This window comes from Tenrec ecaudatus, chromosome 1 (assembly GCF_050624435.1).
Source record: "Tenrec ecaudatus isolate mTenEca1 chromosome 1, mTenEca1.hap1, whole genome shotgun sequence".
In the NCBI taxonomy this organism is placed as follows: domain Eukaryota; kingdom Metazoa; phylum Chordata; class Mammalia; order Afrosoricida; family Tenrecidae; genus Tenrec; species Tenrec ecaudatus.
This window is the reverse complement of record NC_134530.1, coordinates 302852244-302870885: the sequence shown is the minus strand read 5'-3', so window position 1 is coordinate 302870885 and position 18642 is coordinate 302852244. Positions and strand designations below refer to the sequence as shown.

The 18642-nt window shown below is 55.6% G+C and overlaps 1 protein-coding gene across 1 annotated transcript in view; it reads left to right on the top strand.

Annotated features, from left to right (window-relative positions):
* PHACTR1 (phosphatase and actin regulator 1) overlaps positions 1 to 17682 on the top strand; it is a 355341-nt gene extending 337659 nt beyond the window's left edge. Inside the window, exons 9-12 of the mRNA XM_075543124.1 lie at positions 3105 to 3166; positions 8172 to 8312; positions 12061 to 12137; positions 14723 to 17682. Coding sequence (XP_075399239.1) covers positions 3105 to 3166; positions 8172 to 8312; positions 12061 to 12137; positions 14723 to 14738 — 296 coding nt within the window. The 3' untranslated portion in view covers positions 14739 to 17682. The remainder of the gene's footprint in view (positions 1 to 3104; positions 3167 to 8171; positions 8313 to 12060; positions 12138 to 14722) is intronic.
* Positions 17683 to 18642: the final 960 nt, after the last annotated feature.

The window sequence follows — 18642 nt, the reverse complement described above, 5'->3', positions numbered from 1 at the left end:
GCATCAGGCTGGCCAGGCCCCCAGTGAGGAGAGAGTTTCAAATGGAAGCTTTCCCAAAGCAAGCCCGCCGCAGCCCATTGGTCCCCACGCCCTGCGACTTTGTATAAGATTTCCAAAACTGTAGACCTTTCGGGCTCAGCTTTGACCTCAGTTAGCACCGCCAGGCCTCCTTAAATGGCGAGCATCGAAGATCTGTCCTGTCACTGCCTTTGACTGTCCCCTCTTTCCCTGCCCAAACAGCCGCAACCTACTGCTCAGTCCACAAGAGCATTGCGTGATCAATCGGTTTTGAGGTTTTAAATTGATTTAAACATGTTCATCGCTTCAGAGACTTTTCATAAACATTTTCAAATATATGTTTTCATAAACATTTTCAAATATATGTCTCCACCACCACCCCTGCTTCAGCCCCTACCCACACGCAGATAACAATACCTAGATCTTGGAACTTTCTTTTTCTAAATATGTCTTTCTTTTCATGTGATTTGGGTTTTTTGTTTCTTTGTCTTTTATCATTAATTTTATTGGGGGCTCTTACAAATCTGATAACCCCCCCATCATTCAATTGTATTAACACCCTTGTACATATGTTGCCATTGACGTTTCCAAATGTGGTTGGAAATGTTCATATGGTTTTAAATATATATATATTTTTAATTGTTACACAAGAACGGTTTTGTGGTATAGGGATATGGCCTCAAACCGTTTGTTCTGGGCTCACTCTGTGTGCTTTAAAGCTGCTGAGTGGGGGGTGGCCTGGGTGCTGTGGCGTCCAAATCACAGTGGAGCTGGGTCCTGGGTTGGATATTCTAGCCCATCCACCCACCCTGGCCTGTGGCCACCCCGGGCTCTGCTCACAGCCAATGAGGCCCATTGGCCCCTTGAGCACACAATGATCACTCTGATGGGGGCCCCCATGGTAATGACCTCACGAGCCCCTCCTGGTCTTGCCCCAGTTGCCTCATGGGGTTTGTGTTGGTAACCTCTGCCTGAGAATTCATGACACGGGGTTCGGAACTCACTCTGCACTAAAGGTATAGATCCCGTAGATGCGTGTGGCCCTGCCCTCGGAGGGATGAGGAACCCACGTAGGAAATGCAGGCTGCCTCCCAGAGTGCCTTCCTCTGGACTCCACTTGGAATTGATCCCCAACTAGAGTCCAGGGCCAGAAACTGGGAGAAGGACCAGCCTGGGGCAGAAGGTGCCGGGGGCAGAGGCAACCTGTTCTCATGGGAGAGCTGGACACTGTTCTAGGGAGGAATTGAGAAGTTAGCTAGTTAATTAGTTGGCCATGGAGCTTGTGACTAGCCAGTTAACTTCCCTGGGATTTTGTGTCCTCAGTTATAAACCCAGAGTGGCTGGCTCATAGAGGGATACATTCCTGAGCACACACCTTCCAGCCTAGACTTTTCCTCCCGACCCTCCTCCTTCCTGCAGATATGCCTGGGGGTGCTGCCTGTCTCCCCGAGTATCTCTGCCACATTCATTTCCACGGAGATCCCCCTGGGTTCTCTTTGATACATTCATTCATACTAAGTATTAATGGCGGCCTTGTTTAAATATGTCTTTGGAAAGGGCGGAGCTCTGGCGGTGGGTGGAACTTGCAGACACCCTGCAAGTGGGAAGGTGGCATGGGGACCTCTGGGGACCCTCTTTCCACTCAGAGGAGGTGGGCGTTCCTCGTGCTACCTCCGTAGGCGGTCACAGCACCCACTCTGTGCCCCCGGGGTCTGCATCAGGGGCCTGCATTCCAGGCGTCTGCCCTAATGGGAGGTGTGGCCCCTTCTGCCCAAGTGGGCTGAGATTGTCAGTGGCGCTGCTGCTGCTCAGAATCTGGGAGCACCATTTACCAGGCAGCCCTACCCCTGCCAGGCACAGGGCCTTCTCCCTCTTGAAGACCAGTCCTGGCCTGGGACAGTCAGGGGCCCCTGCTAAATAGGCAGCCAATGACATTACTGCACCGTAACCTTTAACACCAGGGGTTTCACCGTGACGGAACAAGTGCCGCGACCCCTTAGCAGGCTAGCCATGAGTATCTGCTTCGGTGCCAGCTGGTTTTTATGATTGCCTTCCCCGCTGGACAATGCTTCTTAGGCTTCCATCCCCGGGCCCCTCAAGGCCATTCAGGAAACGTGCCTTTGAAATAAGGCCAGATAGTCTGCCCCTCCCTTCTCTGCTCCCTCGCCCAGGCCCTCTAACCTGCGGGCTGATTAGAGATCCAAGGAGTTAAGTCACCCCACGTGTTAGGTGCCGAGCGTGTCAGCTCCGACGACTACTCTCCTGAGAACCCCCCTCAGAGTCTAGATGCAGGCAGTTGCCCCCCACACCGTGGCCTCACACATGCTCTGTGGATTTCTTGGAAGATTCAAAGAATTCATGGAGTCAGGGCTTGCTGCAGGTGAGCGTGCCAGCCCCACCTCTCTTCCCCATAGGGCTGCTGGCCTCTAACCCAAGCCAGTGGCCGCTGGGTAGACTCTGACTCGGGCTCATCCCATCCATGCGTGTGGGGGTGAAGCTGTGCTCCCTGGGGTTCTCGGTGGCCGGGTTTGATCACCAGGCATTGCTTCTGAGGCACCTCTAGGTGGACCCGAAACACCAAACTCGCTAGCTGCTGGGCACTTAATCGTCGCCATCCCCCAGCACTCTGCCTTCCTCGGTCTCTGCAGCCAGACAAGGCACCTCATGGGGCGGGCTTCCCGTTCTGTTGTCACAGTGCCCCAGGCACCAGGTCATTCTCGACAGCCATGTCTGTGTGGCTGCCAGGCTGGGCTGAGGCCAAGCCTTGTCCAGAGAAGAGAGTCCTTCCCCCAAATGCTTGGATCCCTGCTCACAGCTAGCCGGCTCCTGTAAGACCTCTCCCTGGTCCTGTGGTCCCAGGTCTCCACCCAGCCCTCTGCCTGAGGACCTAAAACCCAGTATGACATAGCAGGAAAACCCAATGATGAGATCGCTGCAGATTTGAAATCATTCAGGCAGGGTGGAGGACTGCGCCCGCGGGCAGAAGGGAGGCTGGGATTCCATCTGGTAGGATGAGAGGGTGAGAGGATGCAGCTGCGTTGTGAGGCTGTTGGCCCCATACAAAGCATCTTCCCTGTTTCTTTCAGCTCGGAATGAACAAGAGGAACAAGAGGAGAAGAGAGAGATCAAGAGGAGGCTCACTCGCAAGGTGAGGAGGGTCTCCATGCCCCGGCACCCTCCCCTGAACACCCCCACCGCACCCCCAGCTGCCCCGCATTGTCAGACCATGCAGCTCTCCCACTCTGCGCGTCCTGACAGCTTTCCTGTCACTTGATTGTGTGGCGTCCACCTACGTCCACAACAATGGATTCAGGGGCATTTTATTTTCTATGAGCAAAATCAGTCGCCCAGCCAGGTACACCTCGGTAACTGGCTTTAGGCCTGGGGGAAGTAGGAAACTTCCTACACCGCCCCTTACCTATTCAGTGAGAGCCAGCTGACTGTATTGTGCGAAATTCAACCCACGTGGCTGAATGAAGAACTTGCCCCAAGTGTTGATCGTGTTCAGGAAGATGGTTGGAAAGGGCCTGCCTTCTAGATGCAGGTCCTGGGATGAAGGCTGGCATTTGCATATCCCTGACCCCTGAGGTAGAGGTACATTGTGCCACTGTGAAATCCTCCAACCGGGTGACCCTTGCTCAGTGCCCAGACCTCCTGAGACAGGAACTCAACTCCGGGGCTGTAAGTGCATTGGGTTGGCCAGCTCCATTAATGGGGGACACACACAATACAGTCCTCCATCCTGCCTGATGAGGGGCCAGCTCCGGGGAAGCATGCTCAGATCTCAGAGACAGTAAAAAGGCTTATGAAAGTTCAGTTCCGTAAGTTTCCGTAAGGTTCGTTAGTGGATTTTCCTGCATGGGAGCATTGCAATTGGGAGCCATCTTACCCGTTATGAAGACAATGATTTGTATCTTTCAGCACTTTCTCTCCCCCAGGGAGTGTCCCAGACCATCCGGTGACAAGCCAGATAAAAGGAGTTAGATAAGCAGGTGTCTGAAATGTGTGGTGTCCCCTGGGGTGACTAGGGACAAAACCAGTCGGTCCACCCCGGCTCACAGCGGCTCCAGGTGGTCAGAGTGGAACAGTGCACCCGGCCATTTTTCAGTGGCTGAGCTTGCAGATCTCTGGGTAAACCAGAACCTCCGCCTTGGGGGTAACAGCCTAGTGTGTGTGGACTAGTTCACGGTGCTAGGATGCCAACAAGCACTGAGTTACCTCACTTTGGCTAGCGGCTCTCCAGACACCTAACTGGCTCTCCACCATTCTTCAAACCACCAGTGTTGGGGCACGGGGGGTGGGGGGGAGCATCTCCTTTTGTCCCCTGGAACTGGGGGAGCTGGGTCAGCTACTCACTCCAAGAGAGTTTCTTGAACTGACAAGGGGTGGAGGGGAGGCCTCGCATTTGCTCAGAAAAATGCCGAGCTCGGGTTGTCCTGGTGGTGTTTCTGGGACAAAACTCTCCGCCCCAGCTTGATAGGTTGCTTACTAAAAGGTGATCGTAGAAAAATGCTGCGCACCAAAGCCCCAAAGGCACAACTGTCCCTGTGGGGTGACGAGGGGGTAACCCAGAGCAGAAGCCGCTGTCTTCCTGCAGAGTGGCTGGCGGTTTCGAGCTGCTCAATGCTTAGCTCTTACTGAGATGGTAAGATTTCTCCGAGGGAAGACAAGCTGCCTAATTTGGCCAGACGTGATGGAGGAGGGTGGTTTCCACCCCCTTCCACCCTCAGGTGAGCTACCCTCACCTGGCCCAGTCTCTGAGGCAGGATATCCAGAGCCCTGGTGGTGTGGAGAGTTCAGCGGTGGGCTGCTAACCACAAGGTCAGCCCTTCAACCCCACTGTCTGCTCCATGGGAGGAAGATGAGGCAGCCGGCTTCCCAGAGAGTCACCATCTCAAAACCCAAGGGAGCGGCTCTACCCGCTCTGTGAGTCGGAATCCGTTCTAGGGCAGTGGGGACTAGGGGTGCCAAGGCAAGATGATGCCTCTTTCTTCTCCTGGCGGGGAGGGGAAGGGAACCAGATGCCAGGATGGGGGGGGGGGTAGATGAGGTGGCAGGGTGGCGGGTTGCTGCTTCTCAGTTACTCAGCCTCAGCCTAAGGGCTTCCTGGCTTAGCTCTGTTGAATGGTAATGCACTCTGTGAGAAACAAAAACAGTACTAATGTGGATACAAAGAAACTAGTCATTGTTTACTCCCAGATTGAAACTAACCTTGCTCCTGCTTGAGAAAGAAGAAAGTGGGTAGGTAGATACATCTGTAGGTATGTCAGCAGATCTGCTGCTGTTAAGTGCCATTGTTAGATTGGGGAAGGGAACGCGAGCTCACCTTGGGCGCACGGAAGAATTACGACCAGTTGAGATGCAAACAACACAAAAGGAGTTTTAATTTTGGACTAGCTCGAGCTAGGGTCTTTTTCCTTACACTGCCCTGCACAGTGGGACGTATTGTCCAAAAGGGAATCAGCCCCGAGTTCTTTGTTCCCTGGGCTTTTATGGGGTCAGGGATGATGGGGGGTAGGGGGGCAGTCCAGTGTTGCTGTTCTTTCAACTTATTGGAGAAAACTTCTGGCATCAGTGTTGTCCAGTGGTGGTTGGCGAGTAGTTCCGCGCATATTCTCTTGACTGGTCAATTGGGGGATGGTGGTCGCTGCTCCCTACTGGTCAGTCTGTGACAGGTGATGCCTTCTCTGACAGAATTACCTCGGTGTCCAGGAATCTGAAATTAGAGCTTAAGCCTGCCCCAGACTTTGGTTTTATATGGCCTGTCATGGTGCTGGTGCCGGCAGTTGTAAACCAGGACCCCACACCATCAGACTGCCCCAAGCTTTGGATGGATGGATGGATGGATGGATGGATGGATGGGTGGATGGATGGCAGGGAGGCAGAGATGGCAGGGCAGAGTCGGGGGAAATGGGGAGCTAATAAGTGGTAGAATAAAGACGACATTCTAAAACTAATTGTGGGATGATTGTACAACTCTTCTTGATAGGCTAGCACTGCTGAATTGTACGATAGGTGGGTTGTGTCCCAATAGAACTGTTTTTGAAAAAGGGAAGGTAGCTAGGTGGCCAAGCAGAGGACAGAGGAGAGAGACGGAGGAAGAGGAAGAAAGGAGGCTGAGTGGAGGACGCAGCACGCCTGGTTCAGATTGATAATGAATGGCCTTTGGCCTCAGTTAGTATTTGGCTCTAACTGGTATGCAGGTTGCTGCAGATTGAAGCGCCGTGCTTCCAATCTTGCTCCCCACCCCGTCTCAGCCCGTCATCCCCAATGTGCTGCCTGCTGGGAGCCAGTGGGATGCAGCAACGACGCTCTGGAGTTGGGCCCTGAACCACAGACAGAAGTCAGCCCTGCCCCTCACCGCCCTGGCGCTAGTCCCCAACTCATTGCAAAGGAGACCTCTGACCGTCAGTTTTCATGCTGACTCTTCGGATCACTGGTGCCACCGACAGGCAATCCTGTCACCCGGGTCAGGAGTTTTAGGCGCCTGGGGTACCTCACGGCGCACTTAGATATGTGTGCAACACCCTGGGGCAAACCTGGGTGGAGGGGCATACCTGGAAAAGCCAGGTGGAGATTCTCAACAGGAGCCTTTGCTTATCGGAGATAAATGGGGTCACCCTTAAGTGCATTTTCATGTATTTCAATTATAGTGCAAAGCCTTTGCATCTTGGACTCAAAGCAAGTTGAATTTTTTTATAAACAAGGATTTGTTAGAACGTTGAGTCCAACTCCCTGTGACCCCATTATGTTGGAGCAGAACAGCGCTCCATGGCTCTTCCGGCCTTTCCTCCAAGGTGCCCCCGCAGAGGTGGGCCACCAGCTTTTGGGTTCACGGTTAAGTGTGTGGGCTCTTCCTGTCATGTCCTGTGACAGTCCAGCACAGATGTCCAGTGTCCTGTCCGAGGAAAGGCCAGCCTGCCTCCGGAAAGCCAGCAGCCAGTCACCTCACAATGTGTTTGCTTTGTAAGCCAGCTGACAGCCTGGTGGCACATTCCGGCACCACCCAAGAGTGTACAGAGGCTGCCTATGGAGCGTCAGCCAGACAGGGTGATTTGGACTCCCTTGTGTTTGTTTTATAGGCCTTAGTAGCAATGCAGCTCCTGTTAATAGAATGAAATGCCACCCAGGGCTCAGAGAGGGGTGCCCTGGTGGGGTAGTGGATATGGGTTGGTCTACAACCCGGCAAGTTTAGCAGTTCCAAACCTCCAGCCTCGCCGTGGGAGAACCAACCAACCAGCCAACCTCATTGCCATCGAATCAATGCGGACGCCTAGCAACCCTGTGGAAGAGGGAAAAACTGCCCCTATGGGCTTCTGAGACTATTGCTCTTTATAGGAGTAGGTAGCCCTGCTTTTCTCTCATATAACAGCTGGTGGTTTCGAACTGCCGACCTTGCGGTTCGCAGCCACAAACCCTCAGGAATTGACATCTTAAAGAGAGAGTACCTGTCTTGCCCAGAAGAACATAAAGCTAGTGACAGGAAGAGATCATAAGAGCGTCGTCCTGTGTTGTTGAAGCCAAAGGAGTGGTGCTGGCGGGCGACCCAGGGAGACGGTTACATCGATGTCACCTTAGCACGGGCCCATGCAGGGGCCCAGCCTCGAGTCCAGTTGGCGCGCCCTTGGCCGTGCTGCCCACTCCGCCCTGCATCTGGGGCTGACCTTTCACTTGCACTTCTTGAGATGACCATTAGCAAAGGCTCCTGGGGCCTCGAGCACCGGCCTGCCAATCCCGGCTGCATCCCCAGTGTGTGCACATGGTGTGCTGGGTCTGAAACGCAACCTGAGGCAGACCGGACTTTCAGACCCGTGGACATGACCACAGCCATCCGCGTCCCTTGTATGGAGTTCCCGTAGCTTGAGGGGCGACGCGGGTCAGACGCTGAAAAACACACAGGACACCCACAGCCCAGTGTGATTAAGAAAGAGACAGACTGGCAGGCTGGCTGCGTAGCCCTGCAGATGTTGCAGATGTCTCCCGGCTAAGAGCTCTCTTTGAAAAGCCTGGAAGGATCCCAGGTCCTAGAGTCAGGTGCCCTGGGTGACCACGGGGCCCTGCCACTCACTGGCCAGGTGGCCTGTTCATGGATGCGTTGGGCCCGGTTTGCTCCGAGGGAAGTAACTGATGTAACCTTCTCTGGGCTCTCGCAGCTCAGCCAAAGGCCCACGGTGGAAGAACTTCGGGAGAGGAAGATCCTCATTCGCTTCAGTGACTACGTGGAGGTGGCAGACGCTCAGGACTATGACCGGAGGGCAGACAAGCCCTGGACCCGCCTCACCGCCGCCGACAAAGTAAGCCTGACTGTGGGGAGGGGGGTAGGGGTGGGGCTGATGGAGGCTGGAATACAGGCCAGTTCTCCCACCCTGCTCTGCCTTTTCTATTGGCTTCCTTGCTGGCTGCTGGAGCCCATCCTGAGAGCAGCAGCAGAGCCTGAGTCAGGGAGCTAGCCTAGCAGATAGGGCGCAGGCCCTGAGCAGGCTTCAAGCTCCTCACGGTCTCCTTCTGGCAAGAGCACCCTCCTTGCACCCACAAAACCCACTGCCCTCCAGTCAGTTCCAGCTCATAGCGGCCCGGTAGGACAGAGGAGAGAATGGCTCCTCCCAGTTTCCCAGGCTGTAAACATTTTATGGAAGCAGGCAGCCTCATCTTCTTCCTGCAGAGTGACTGGCGGATTTGAAGGGCCCACCTTGTGGTCAGCAACCCAGTGCTTAAGTATGGTGCTCCTCCATCCAGAAGGTGCACCCGCAAAGCCCACAGTGGGCAAGGCGCACTGATTGTGGGTGCTTGCTACGGTCAAGGCAGACCTGGGGCACAAGTCACCGAGGTGTGGCAGAACCACCCCCAGGAAATGCCCATCCCCCTGGGAGGCAGAGAGAGTAACAATGGGATAGTGTGGGCATGCCGAAGGAACTGGCATCACCTAGACTCTGCCAAGTGCCACAGAGCACAGCGGTGCCAGTCCCGCGCCACCCGTCCTCATGAGGTTGTTTGTTTGTTTGTTTGGAGTGGGGGAGGTTTCTTCCACCCACTGTGGTGGCTGCTGCGTCCATCCGTCATATTGAGGGTGTCCCTCTAACATTACCAGCCGGGCACTTTTCTCGCCATTGCCCTTTCTGAGGAAACGGCATCCGGGCCATGTCTGACCTCCTCAGGCAGCTGCCGCAAAGCGGATTGCCACAGGCAGAGGTCTGGCTAGTCTCCGTGGTCCGGCTCTCTCTGCCTGACTCCGACACCAGCGCTTTCTCCACGACTCTACCTTTCACTGGCTTTGAGGACGCCTTGCAGTGGCCCCGCAGAGCTCACAGACAATGCTCGTGGTTAAGGGCATCTACTGGGGAAGCAAACAGGGTATCAAATCTGGGATCGGACAACAGATAGTCATTGGTTCCCGGCAGCCAAGTCCCCTCTCTGGCCCTCTGCCTCGCAGCCATGTGGACCCTTGACATCTGTCTCTGTGGACCAGGAAGCCAACCCCCTTCTCTGTCTCAGGGTCTGCTGGTCTCAGCCTCCACCCTGCCTCTGCAGGGATTTCCAACATCTTCCATTCGCAGCTCTTCTTGATGGTCCCAGGAATTCTCTGCTTCTGTATGCGGGGGAATGGCAATCCCAACTGACCATCCCCTCCGCAAGTGTGCCCCAGACCCTAACTGTATAGTTCCACCTGGCCATTTGGTGGGAGCGGCGAAGGCATGGGTAGAAGAGCTTTATTGAGACACCCTGGTCTGTGCTTTCCTGGCGTGGCACGTTCACAGTGGCTGCAACAGCGGGCTGAGACATAACACTTTTGCGGATGACCCGGGACCAGTCAGCACTCCCTCTGTCATACACAGGGGCCGATCGGAGTCAGAACTGACTCAGCGGCACCTGACAGCAGCAAGTGACCTGTCCCAAGCTAGCAGGCCACAGCCTTGCCTGAAAGTGGCGTTGATTCGCATTGAGAGATGCATTGGCTGCAATGAGAAATGCAGGGATGCAAAGGAGGATGCCTTTCGTCTCTCCGTGGACACAGCCATCTGACTGGGCCTCTGCTTGGTGACCCTTTGTGATGCCAGCCCTCCGGGGACTGGAGGGCCAAGGGTCTTTATACCAAAAGTCTACTAGAATTGTTCCCCCCAGCATTTGAGTAAAGGTGAGGACCCCGGAGAATGCAGTGCCTTCTTTCTCCCCAAGAGCACTGCAGCTGCCTGAGGCCCCCTCACACACGAGACTGGCCGAGCTCCCTCCCATCCTGTGAAGTCAGGAATCCTAGGAAACGTCAGTGAAGAAGGGCAGCTGCCTCCCTTCAGTAGGACCAAAGCGGCCTGCACCGTAGCTCCAGCTCAGATCAAAATAAGGAGCAAGCTGGGCCCTCCCCTGGAACCCTGCACAGGGGCCCACAAGAGTGACCCCAGGACTGACCTGAAAAGAACTCACATCCTCTGCCATCGAGTTGAATTCCAACCCTCTAAGGTAGAGTGAGTGACACATCAGGCTGCTAACCACAAGGTCTGCCGCAGAAGAAAGATGTGGCTTTCTACTCCCGTGAAGAGTGAGTCTTGGAAGCCCACAGTGGCAGTTCTACCCTGTCCTGTAGGGTCCCTGTGAGTCAGAATCCACTCCATGGCAGTCAGTTTGGTTTGGCTTTTGAAGACAAGCATAGATCGGCTCCCTTGGGTTTCCAAGACTGCAGATCTGTATGGCATCCAACGCAGCCTCGTCTTCCTCTGTCGAAGCAGCTGGCGGATTTCAACGGCCAATCTTGCAGTCAGCATCCCAGCGTTTAACCCACGGAGATACCGGGGCTCCTCGAGGGGCTGACAGCAGTGTTCAGAAGACAGACAGCTGTCCATCTCATTTGTCATCTTTCCTAGTTCACACTGTCATCACAATACGCTTGGTTAGCACAGAAAGGGTATTGGCAAATCTCCAAGGGACGTCCGGCACGTTCCCCACGGAGCGGAGTCGCCCTTGGGGTAGTGAAAGTATTTGGTTCCTCAAAGGCGGCTGGGGACAAAGAACAGGAAGCAGCTCCTGCAGACACTGCACACAGGCTGCTAGAACTCTAAACACATGAGCTCCTTCCTTTCCTGGGCTGAGCTGCCACTAGGGGTTGGATTAGCTGTCCTCACCTCCCCCACTCCTGACCCCCAAAGGTGTGTTGCCATGCAGGAGGGCATTGAAGAGAGGGAAGAACAGAGTGGGTGCCATCGGATGTTGCTTGGCTGGAAGGCCATTCCCAGCAGGGCCGTGAGCCTGAGCAGCGAGTTGGGAGGCAGGTGTGATGTTTGTGTGTGCAGTGGGATGTGTGTTGTCCAAGAGTCTTTGTGGAAATGGTGGTGCCCCCGCCCCTGTGAGTGTGTTTGGGACCATGGCGAGGCCTACTGCCATCTGCATCCTTGTCCTTTGCAAGAGGGAAATGATCACACAGATGGGGGTGAGAGGCACATGAAGATGCATCTGGAAGTCACAGACTACCAAGGGCCGTGGGAAGCCCCCGGAAGCCCAGAGAGTGGTGTGGAACAGACAGTTCCTCCCTCGGTGCCCTCAGGAGAACCCACATGTCCCCCAGGCTGTGAGACCCCACACATCTGCTCAGTGAAGCCGCCCACTGCCCTGGTACAGCAGCCTAAGGAAACTCAGGCGGCCATTGTGATCCTATCGGAGATTTCTCCTCCTCCACCCCTTCAAAGCAAGCATCGGCCAGAGAGCTGAGCTGAAGGGCACCCCTTGAAATGGCAGGGCCTGGGGCAAAGTGAGGATGCCCCCCTCCCAGCCCTCCCTCCACTCGAGTCTCCTACTTTCTACACACTCAGCACCCCTGTTGCTGTCTGACCACCCAGCCTCCTTCCTCAGTCCCTGCCCCCTCAGGGGGCTGTGCTATAAGGTTTTTTTCAGGGCGCTCTCAGAATGGTGACGATTATTCAGAACATAGACCCTTGTTCCCTTTGGTTGGGGCAGCTACTGCATCTCCTGGAGGAACCGTATTCCTAGAACTGAAATGCGCCTTCCTTTCTACCAACTCGCCGCCTTCTGCGTGTTTATGCTTGTGTCTCGTTCCAGGCTGCCATTCGGAAGGAGCTCAATGAATTTAAAAGCACTGAAATGGAAGTCCATGAATTGAGTAGACATTTAACAAGGTTAGTATCTCATTTGCTTGTTTGGCTTCTCCAGACACAGCGTTGACGTGCGGTGGTAGCACAGTGGGTTAAATGCCGGGCTGTTGACCTAAAGGTTGGCGGTTCAGACCCATGAGCTGCTCCCCAGGAGAAAGATGAGGCTTTCTGCTCAAGTCAGGAGTCACAGTCTCGGACACTCACAGGGGCAGTTCCACTCGTCCTGAATGGCTGCAGCAAGGCTCCATGGGCTCAGTAGCCACAAATTTTGGTTTGGTGTGTGCGCGGACTCTGATAGGCTTGGTGTGTGCGCTCCGGGCTGTGATAGGCTCAGTGTGTGCGCTCCAGGCTGTGATAGGCTCGGTGTGTGCACTCCGGGCTGTGATAGATCTGGTGTGTGTGCTCTGGGCTGTGATAGACTTGGTGTGTGCGCTCCGGGCTATGATAGGTTGGTGTGTGCGCTCCTGTCTGTGATAGGTTGGCGTGTGCGCTCCGGGCTGTGATAGGCTTGGTGTGTGCGCTCCGGGCTGTGATAGGCTTGGTGTGTGCACTCCGGGCTGTGATAGGTCTGGTGTGTGTGCTCTGGGCTGTGATAGACTTGGTGTGTGCGCTCCTGTCTGTGATTGGTTGGCGTGTGCGCTCCGGGCTGTGATAGGTCTGGTGTGTGCGTTCCGGGCTGTGATAGACTTGGTGTGTGCGCTCCGGGCTGTGATAGGTCTGGTGTGTGCGCTCCGGGCTGTGATAGACTTGGTGTGTGCGTTCCTGGCTGTGATAGGTCTAGTGTGTGCGCTCCGGGCTGTGATAGGTCTGGTGTGTGCGCTCCGGGCTGTGATAGGCTTGGTGTGTGCGCTCCTGTCTGATAGGCTTGGTGTGTGCGCTCCTGGCTGTGATAGGTTGGCGTGTGCGCTCTGGCTTTGATAGGTCTGGTGTGTGCGCTCCTGTCTGATAGGCTTGGTGTGTGCGCTCCTGGCTGTGATAGGTTGGTGTGTGCGCTCCTGGCTGTGATAGGTTGGCATGTGCGCTCCGGGCTGTGATAGGTCTGGTGTGTGCGCTCCAGGCTGGGATAGACTTGGTGTGTGCGCTCCGGGCTGTGATAGGTCTGGTGTGTGCGCTCCGGGCTGTGATAGGTCTGGTGTGTGCGCCCCGGGCTGTGATAGGTCCGTTGTGTGCGCTCCGGGCTGTGATAAGTCTGGCGTGTGCGCTTCGGGCTCTGATAGGTCTGGTTAGTGCGCTCCGGGCTGTGATAGGCTTGGTGTGTGCGCTCTTGTCTAATAGGCTTGGTGTGTGCGCTCCTGGCTGTGATAGGTTGGCGTGTGCGCTCCTGGCTGTGATAGGTCTGGTGTGTGCGCTCCTGTCTGATAGGCTTGGTGTGCGCGCTCCTGGCTGTGATAGGTTGGCGTGTGCGCTCCAGGCTGTGATAGGTCTGGTGTGTGCGCTCAGGGCTGTGATAGACTTGGTGTGTACGCTCCGGGCTGTGATAGGTCTGGTTAGTGCGCTCCGGGCTGGGATAGACTTGGTGTGTGTGCTCCTGTCTGTGATAGTCTTGGTGTGTGCGCTCCGGGCTGTGATAGTCTTGGTGTGTGCGCTCCGGGCTGTGATAGGCTTGGTGTGTGCGCTCCGGGCTGTGATAGGTTGATGTGTGCGCTCCGGGCTGTGATAGGTCTGGTATGTGCGCCTAGGAGGAGGCTGAGAAGGGTTTCTGTGTAGGTCTGCTTTAGGGTTTGGAGATGAAGCTTCTATGCAGGGAAAGGGATATTCAGGCGGCCACCGGTTACAACAGTCAGGCTGTCATTCATTGGAAATGAAGATGTGATGTGCGCCCAGATTTCCAATAACGCCCTCTGCCCTCCCCACCCCCATGGGCTTTGATGAAAGCGCCCACAGGAGAGAAACGATTGCTGAAGGCGTGCAGCGTACAGCTCGCCGCCGTCAGAGGCCAAACTGGCTGAGGGCCCGCCTCCCGTTGGCACTTCCAAAACGGGTTCCCCTGATCTGTGCCAGGCTCTCATATTTGGGGAAACTGAGCCGTGGGGCGATGTAAGGGCTTCTGTAAACTCACTTAGCCTAACCGTTTGCACTGGATGATTTACCCTAAAAGGTTGCCAGTTCAAACCCACCGCCTAGCAGTGCAAGGAGCCCTGGTGGTGCTCTGAGTTTCGGCAAGATTGGCGACTCCGAAACCCATTAGCCGCCCCATGGGGGAGAGACCAGGCTGTCTGCTCCCATAAAGATGTGCAGACTCAGGTACATCTTTGAGTGGTGCGGCGGTGAACCGAAAGTTTGGTGGTTCAAGTGCACCAAGGGCTCCCCCCAAAAAGATGTGGCAGCCCACTTCCACTCTGTGGGGGCAGTTCTCTGTCCTTGAGGGCTACTGGGTCAGAAGGGCCTCGTGGGCAAGAACTTGGGGTTTAGAGTGTTTAGTCCAGGCTGACAGCAGGGCTGAGGGACAGACCCGGGGTGCTCCTGGTAAAGCTCAGTGGTGGTCCAGTGCTCGTGGGACTTCTCATGGGGCCGTGGCTCTGAGGAGCAAGCTGGGGGTTGAGCAAGGCTGGGCGAGATGGTCACACCACACGTCTGATCACCCCTGGTTTGATTTCCCTGTGTTCTAGGTTCCACCGACCTTAACCGCCCAAATCCTCTTGCGTGCTATGCTGTCTTTGAAACATAAATTTATAAGAACCATAAGTGCTGGTATTTATTCACGTCCCCATTACGATGTCCATCTTCGGAACTGCCTTTTTTGAAGAAGAAGAAGAGAACCGGGATGGCATTTGTGAAGACATGATGGCGACCCCTCCGTGCTCAGAGCTGCTGACACCACCGCTGATCCAGAAGCGTCTCCTGCCCCCGCCCCCACAGGGCCGAGGGTACCCGCAGGATCCTGATGGAAGACTTCCCAGCATGCAGCGCAGCCCCTTGTCCTCTCCACTCAGGCCCATCGGGCACCTGGAGCCCCCTCCTCACAAGTGTCTGTGACTTGTGTCCAAAGAGAGCCAAGGCAGTGGGCTTGGTCTTGGGAGGTGATGCTGAGAGGGGACATTGCTCTCAGTGCCCCCTGTCCTTCCTCTCCTTTCATGCCGCCATCCACACAGTGAACACAGAGGAAGGGTCCTGCTCTGGGTGCATCTAGCAGGGGGTAGGTCTGAGCGTGGGTATCTCCCGGGCAGTGGGGCAGGTGCTGAGTATTCGTTTGGTTCAGAGAAGAGAGATGTCCTCTTCTCAGCTCCATGTTAAGAAAGCCCAGGGTCCTGGGAGACCTTGCACCTCCACCCAGCCATTGCTAAGGTCTCCTCCCAAGGCACATCATGGACGCCTCTGGGCAGATGGACCATGTGGAGGATGTGCAGGCTTGGTCGGGTAAGAAGCTCTGCTTGGCTGCCGTCCCCAGGCTGGATACTGTCTTAGAAGTTCATGGCTTCTGAGACTGGTACCAACCGGTGGGTGCAAACCAGAAACCATTCCTGTAAGGAGGGGGCGTTTCAGCTGCAGATGGGCCGGGACCCCAGACCACTGGCTGGTCTTTTCTTCTCCTTTTCTCTGCACTATGGAGAAGTTGCAGAGTTGGGCACATGCCAGGCTCCAGTAGCCAGCAACACCAGCCTTGCCTGCCTGTGGCGGACCACCTGCTCCTAGTGACCCAGAGAGAACCTGTCCTCTCCTTCCTGAGTTGGCTGGAGCGGTGACTGAAGAGGGGTAGCCGACTCTTCTAGGCACTCGGTGCCCCCAGAAGGCCAGAGGCTGGTTGGCAGAGGGCTGCTGAGGCTAGGTGTGCCATGAGAGCCATGACAATGCCTGGGTCCCAGCAAGTGCCATCCTGAGCCCCACACAGCCTCACTGGTTCCCTTCCTGCCAGGGCACTGTCGGCCTCCTGCCTCACAGCCCTGCCCAGCCTTCCTGGCCGTTTCCTAGTCATCAGGTGGCTTCTGGGAGTGACTAGCTCTCCCCAACAGGTGCCCAGGTCTTAGAGCCAGGGCGATTTGGCCTCCGCAAGCACAGGGGTGCCTGGTCCCCACCGTGAGCCGCAGCTTCCCGTGTGCGCCCACCAAGAAGGACATCCTGTACCTGCTCCGGTCCGTGGACACTTTTCTTTAGGAGCACTTCGGACGGTTCTGGGAGGCAGGCCCGGGCTAGGCACTCCGCATGCATCTGGAGGGAGCTGGCCGCTGTCCCACCCAAGGGGCCATGCCGAGAGGAGACCTTGTTCTTTCTCGTCGTTGAATGTTGGATCTGAATCGTGACTGCCTAGGGAAGAGGTCTTGTTCAGGGAAAATGTGGTTGGGATGTCCTGTGGTTGTATATAGAATCTTCCCAAAAGGCTTACTGACGTTTGAATGTGCTTGTGAAACACCGAGAGGGGGGGGAGAGGGGCCTGGCTGCCTGGCTTGGCCTGGCACTGGGTGTCCTCTGACTGGTAGCTAAGGCCTGACCCCACCGCCCTCCCGGGAAGAGGAGGTACTCCTCTGGTTAACGGTTCGTTCCACTGACAGACTCCCCTCACCTCTGCCCACGGCGCCCCGCCAGCCTGGCTTATGGAGCCCGCCACCAGCCAGGTCTCCCCGCCCAAGGTGCCCTGGAACCGCAGACCCCCTCCTGTCAGGAGGGAAGGGAACAAAGCCGCCCATCTCCTGCAGGGCAGGTTCCAGAAGTCACCTGCAGAGTCAGGGGTAAGGGCCTCCCAGGGCCCCAATCACACAGCCGCCACCCACCCAAGACGCAGCAGCTGGCTGGGCCACCCCGGGCGGGCTGCAGGCGGGCAGCCAGGGCCGTCTCCTCCATCTCCTAACCTACCTGCGCCCACTGCCCGTTCATAGAAACGGCCCTCCGCATGTGCGCTGTGCCACACGGCTGGAATGATGGAAGCTGTCTGGCCCGTTTTCTCAGAGGGCGGCAGGCATCCTCTGGGGACAGTGCACTGCATGGCAGGAGGGCGAGGCGGCAGGGTGAGGACGCATCACCTTGACCAAGGCCGCCTTTGTTTTCGTGTGTTGGAGTTTGCAGCCGGGGCCTTGCTGCCACTGGGGTTCGCAAGCAAGACAGGAATGACGTGACTTGTCCCAGATCGGATGCTGCCCACGCACCCCAAATTTGACGTTATCCCGGGCCCCCCAACCCCACCCTCACCCCCACCCCACTCCACGATAACTGAAGAGCTCATCCCCGGCTGGGTTTTCCTTTCAAAGTTGCTGTGAGTGTCCTCTCCAAAGACCCTCCCCAGCCCTGTCAGCCCTTCGCCCCGTTAGGGACCCCCAACAGCGTGGCAGGCAGTGTGGCCAGAGCCTCCCAGTCCCCTTGCTCCCGCTTAGAAGGTGTCTTACCAGCTGGGGCAGCGGAAGGCATGGAGCGTGCCTCCCTGAGGAGTTACCGTCCCCCCTAGGCGTGCAGGTGACCTCCCTGACTTACCTGCGCCCCCGCTATGAGCACGTGCGTGTGGGAATCAGCCCCTGCTCTCCTGCGTGGTAATGTAACGTGGCGCCGTATGAAGACGATGTAAATAGAGTACAAAGGAAACTGGATCTCTGAAGCCTAAGGTTTTGTACATACAGAAACTGCATGGTATTTAAATTATTGTTCGTCTCTGATGATGTATGCAGTTTCTTTGAAAACAACAAAGTTTAAAAAAAAAAAACCAAACACAACATCTCCTTGACTCCTGTGTGTTGTTTTCTCAACCGCCAACAAGAACCACCTGGAGATAGTCTCCCTTTGGCTTGAGGGTTGGGGGCTTGGTTGACTTATCTAGAGAAACAAAACCAGTGGTGCTCATATACATGTAAGAGAAGATGTTTCATATTAAGAAGGCAGCCCAGTCCAATGCTAGCCTGGGCCCGGTTAGGCAAGGCAGGAAGCAGCGAGAGCACAGGCTGATGGGTTGTGTGGATCCACGGCGGGTAGAAACATGGCAGGGTACCAACAATTCTCAGGGTTGGACGGCCTATGGGGGGGGTCACCCCTGTAGGCAGGCAGAGTCCCAGCAAGCAGGAAGGAGATGGGACAGAGAAAGAGTCCCAGTGTCTTCCATATGTAACAAGACCATGCCTCCCAGGAGGGACCAGGCTGGACCCCAACCCTCCATAACGCCAGTGGACCCAAAGTCACGGACGACCACAGGGGCTAACCGCACTGGTAGGTCAGCTCATTAGCAAAAGAAAAAGGACAGATGTTGGGGGAGGGGAGGAAAGTTTCTTGGATTTGGCATAATTGAGGAAAGTCTTGCACATAAATGAACTTTCTAGATCTTTAAATTTTTTTTCTAGATTTTTTTTTAATACTTTGGCCTTTTGCCTTCCTAGGATTTTTATAACGCTATCTTCTATTTGGTAAGAAAATAGAGTCTATCCTTTTACTAATCAAGGAATTAAAACACAGCTGGCATTGAATGGATTCCACGCAAGGCAGCCTCCGAGGGTCAGATGAGCCTTGTTTTCAGTGGCCGGTCTTTCAAAAGTAGATCGCCAGGCCTTTCCTCTGAGGCACCCCTGGGCAGACTCAAACCTCTAACCTTTTGGTTGACAGCAGAGCCTTCCAACCA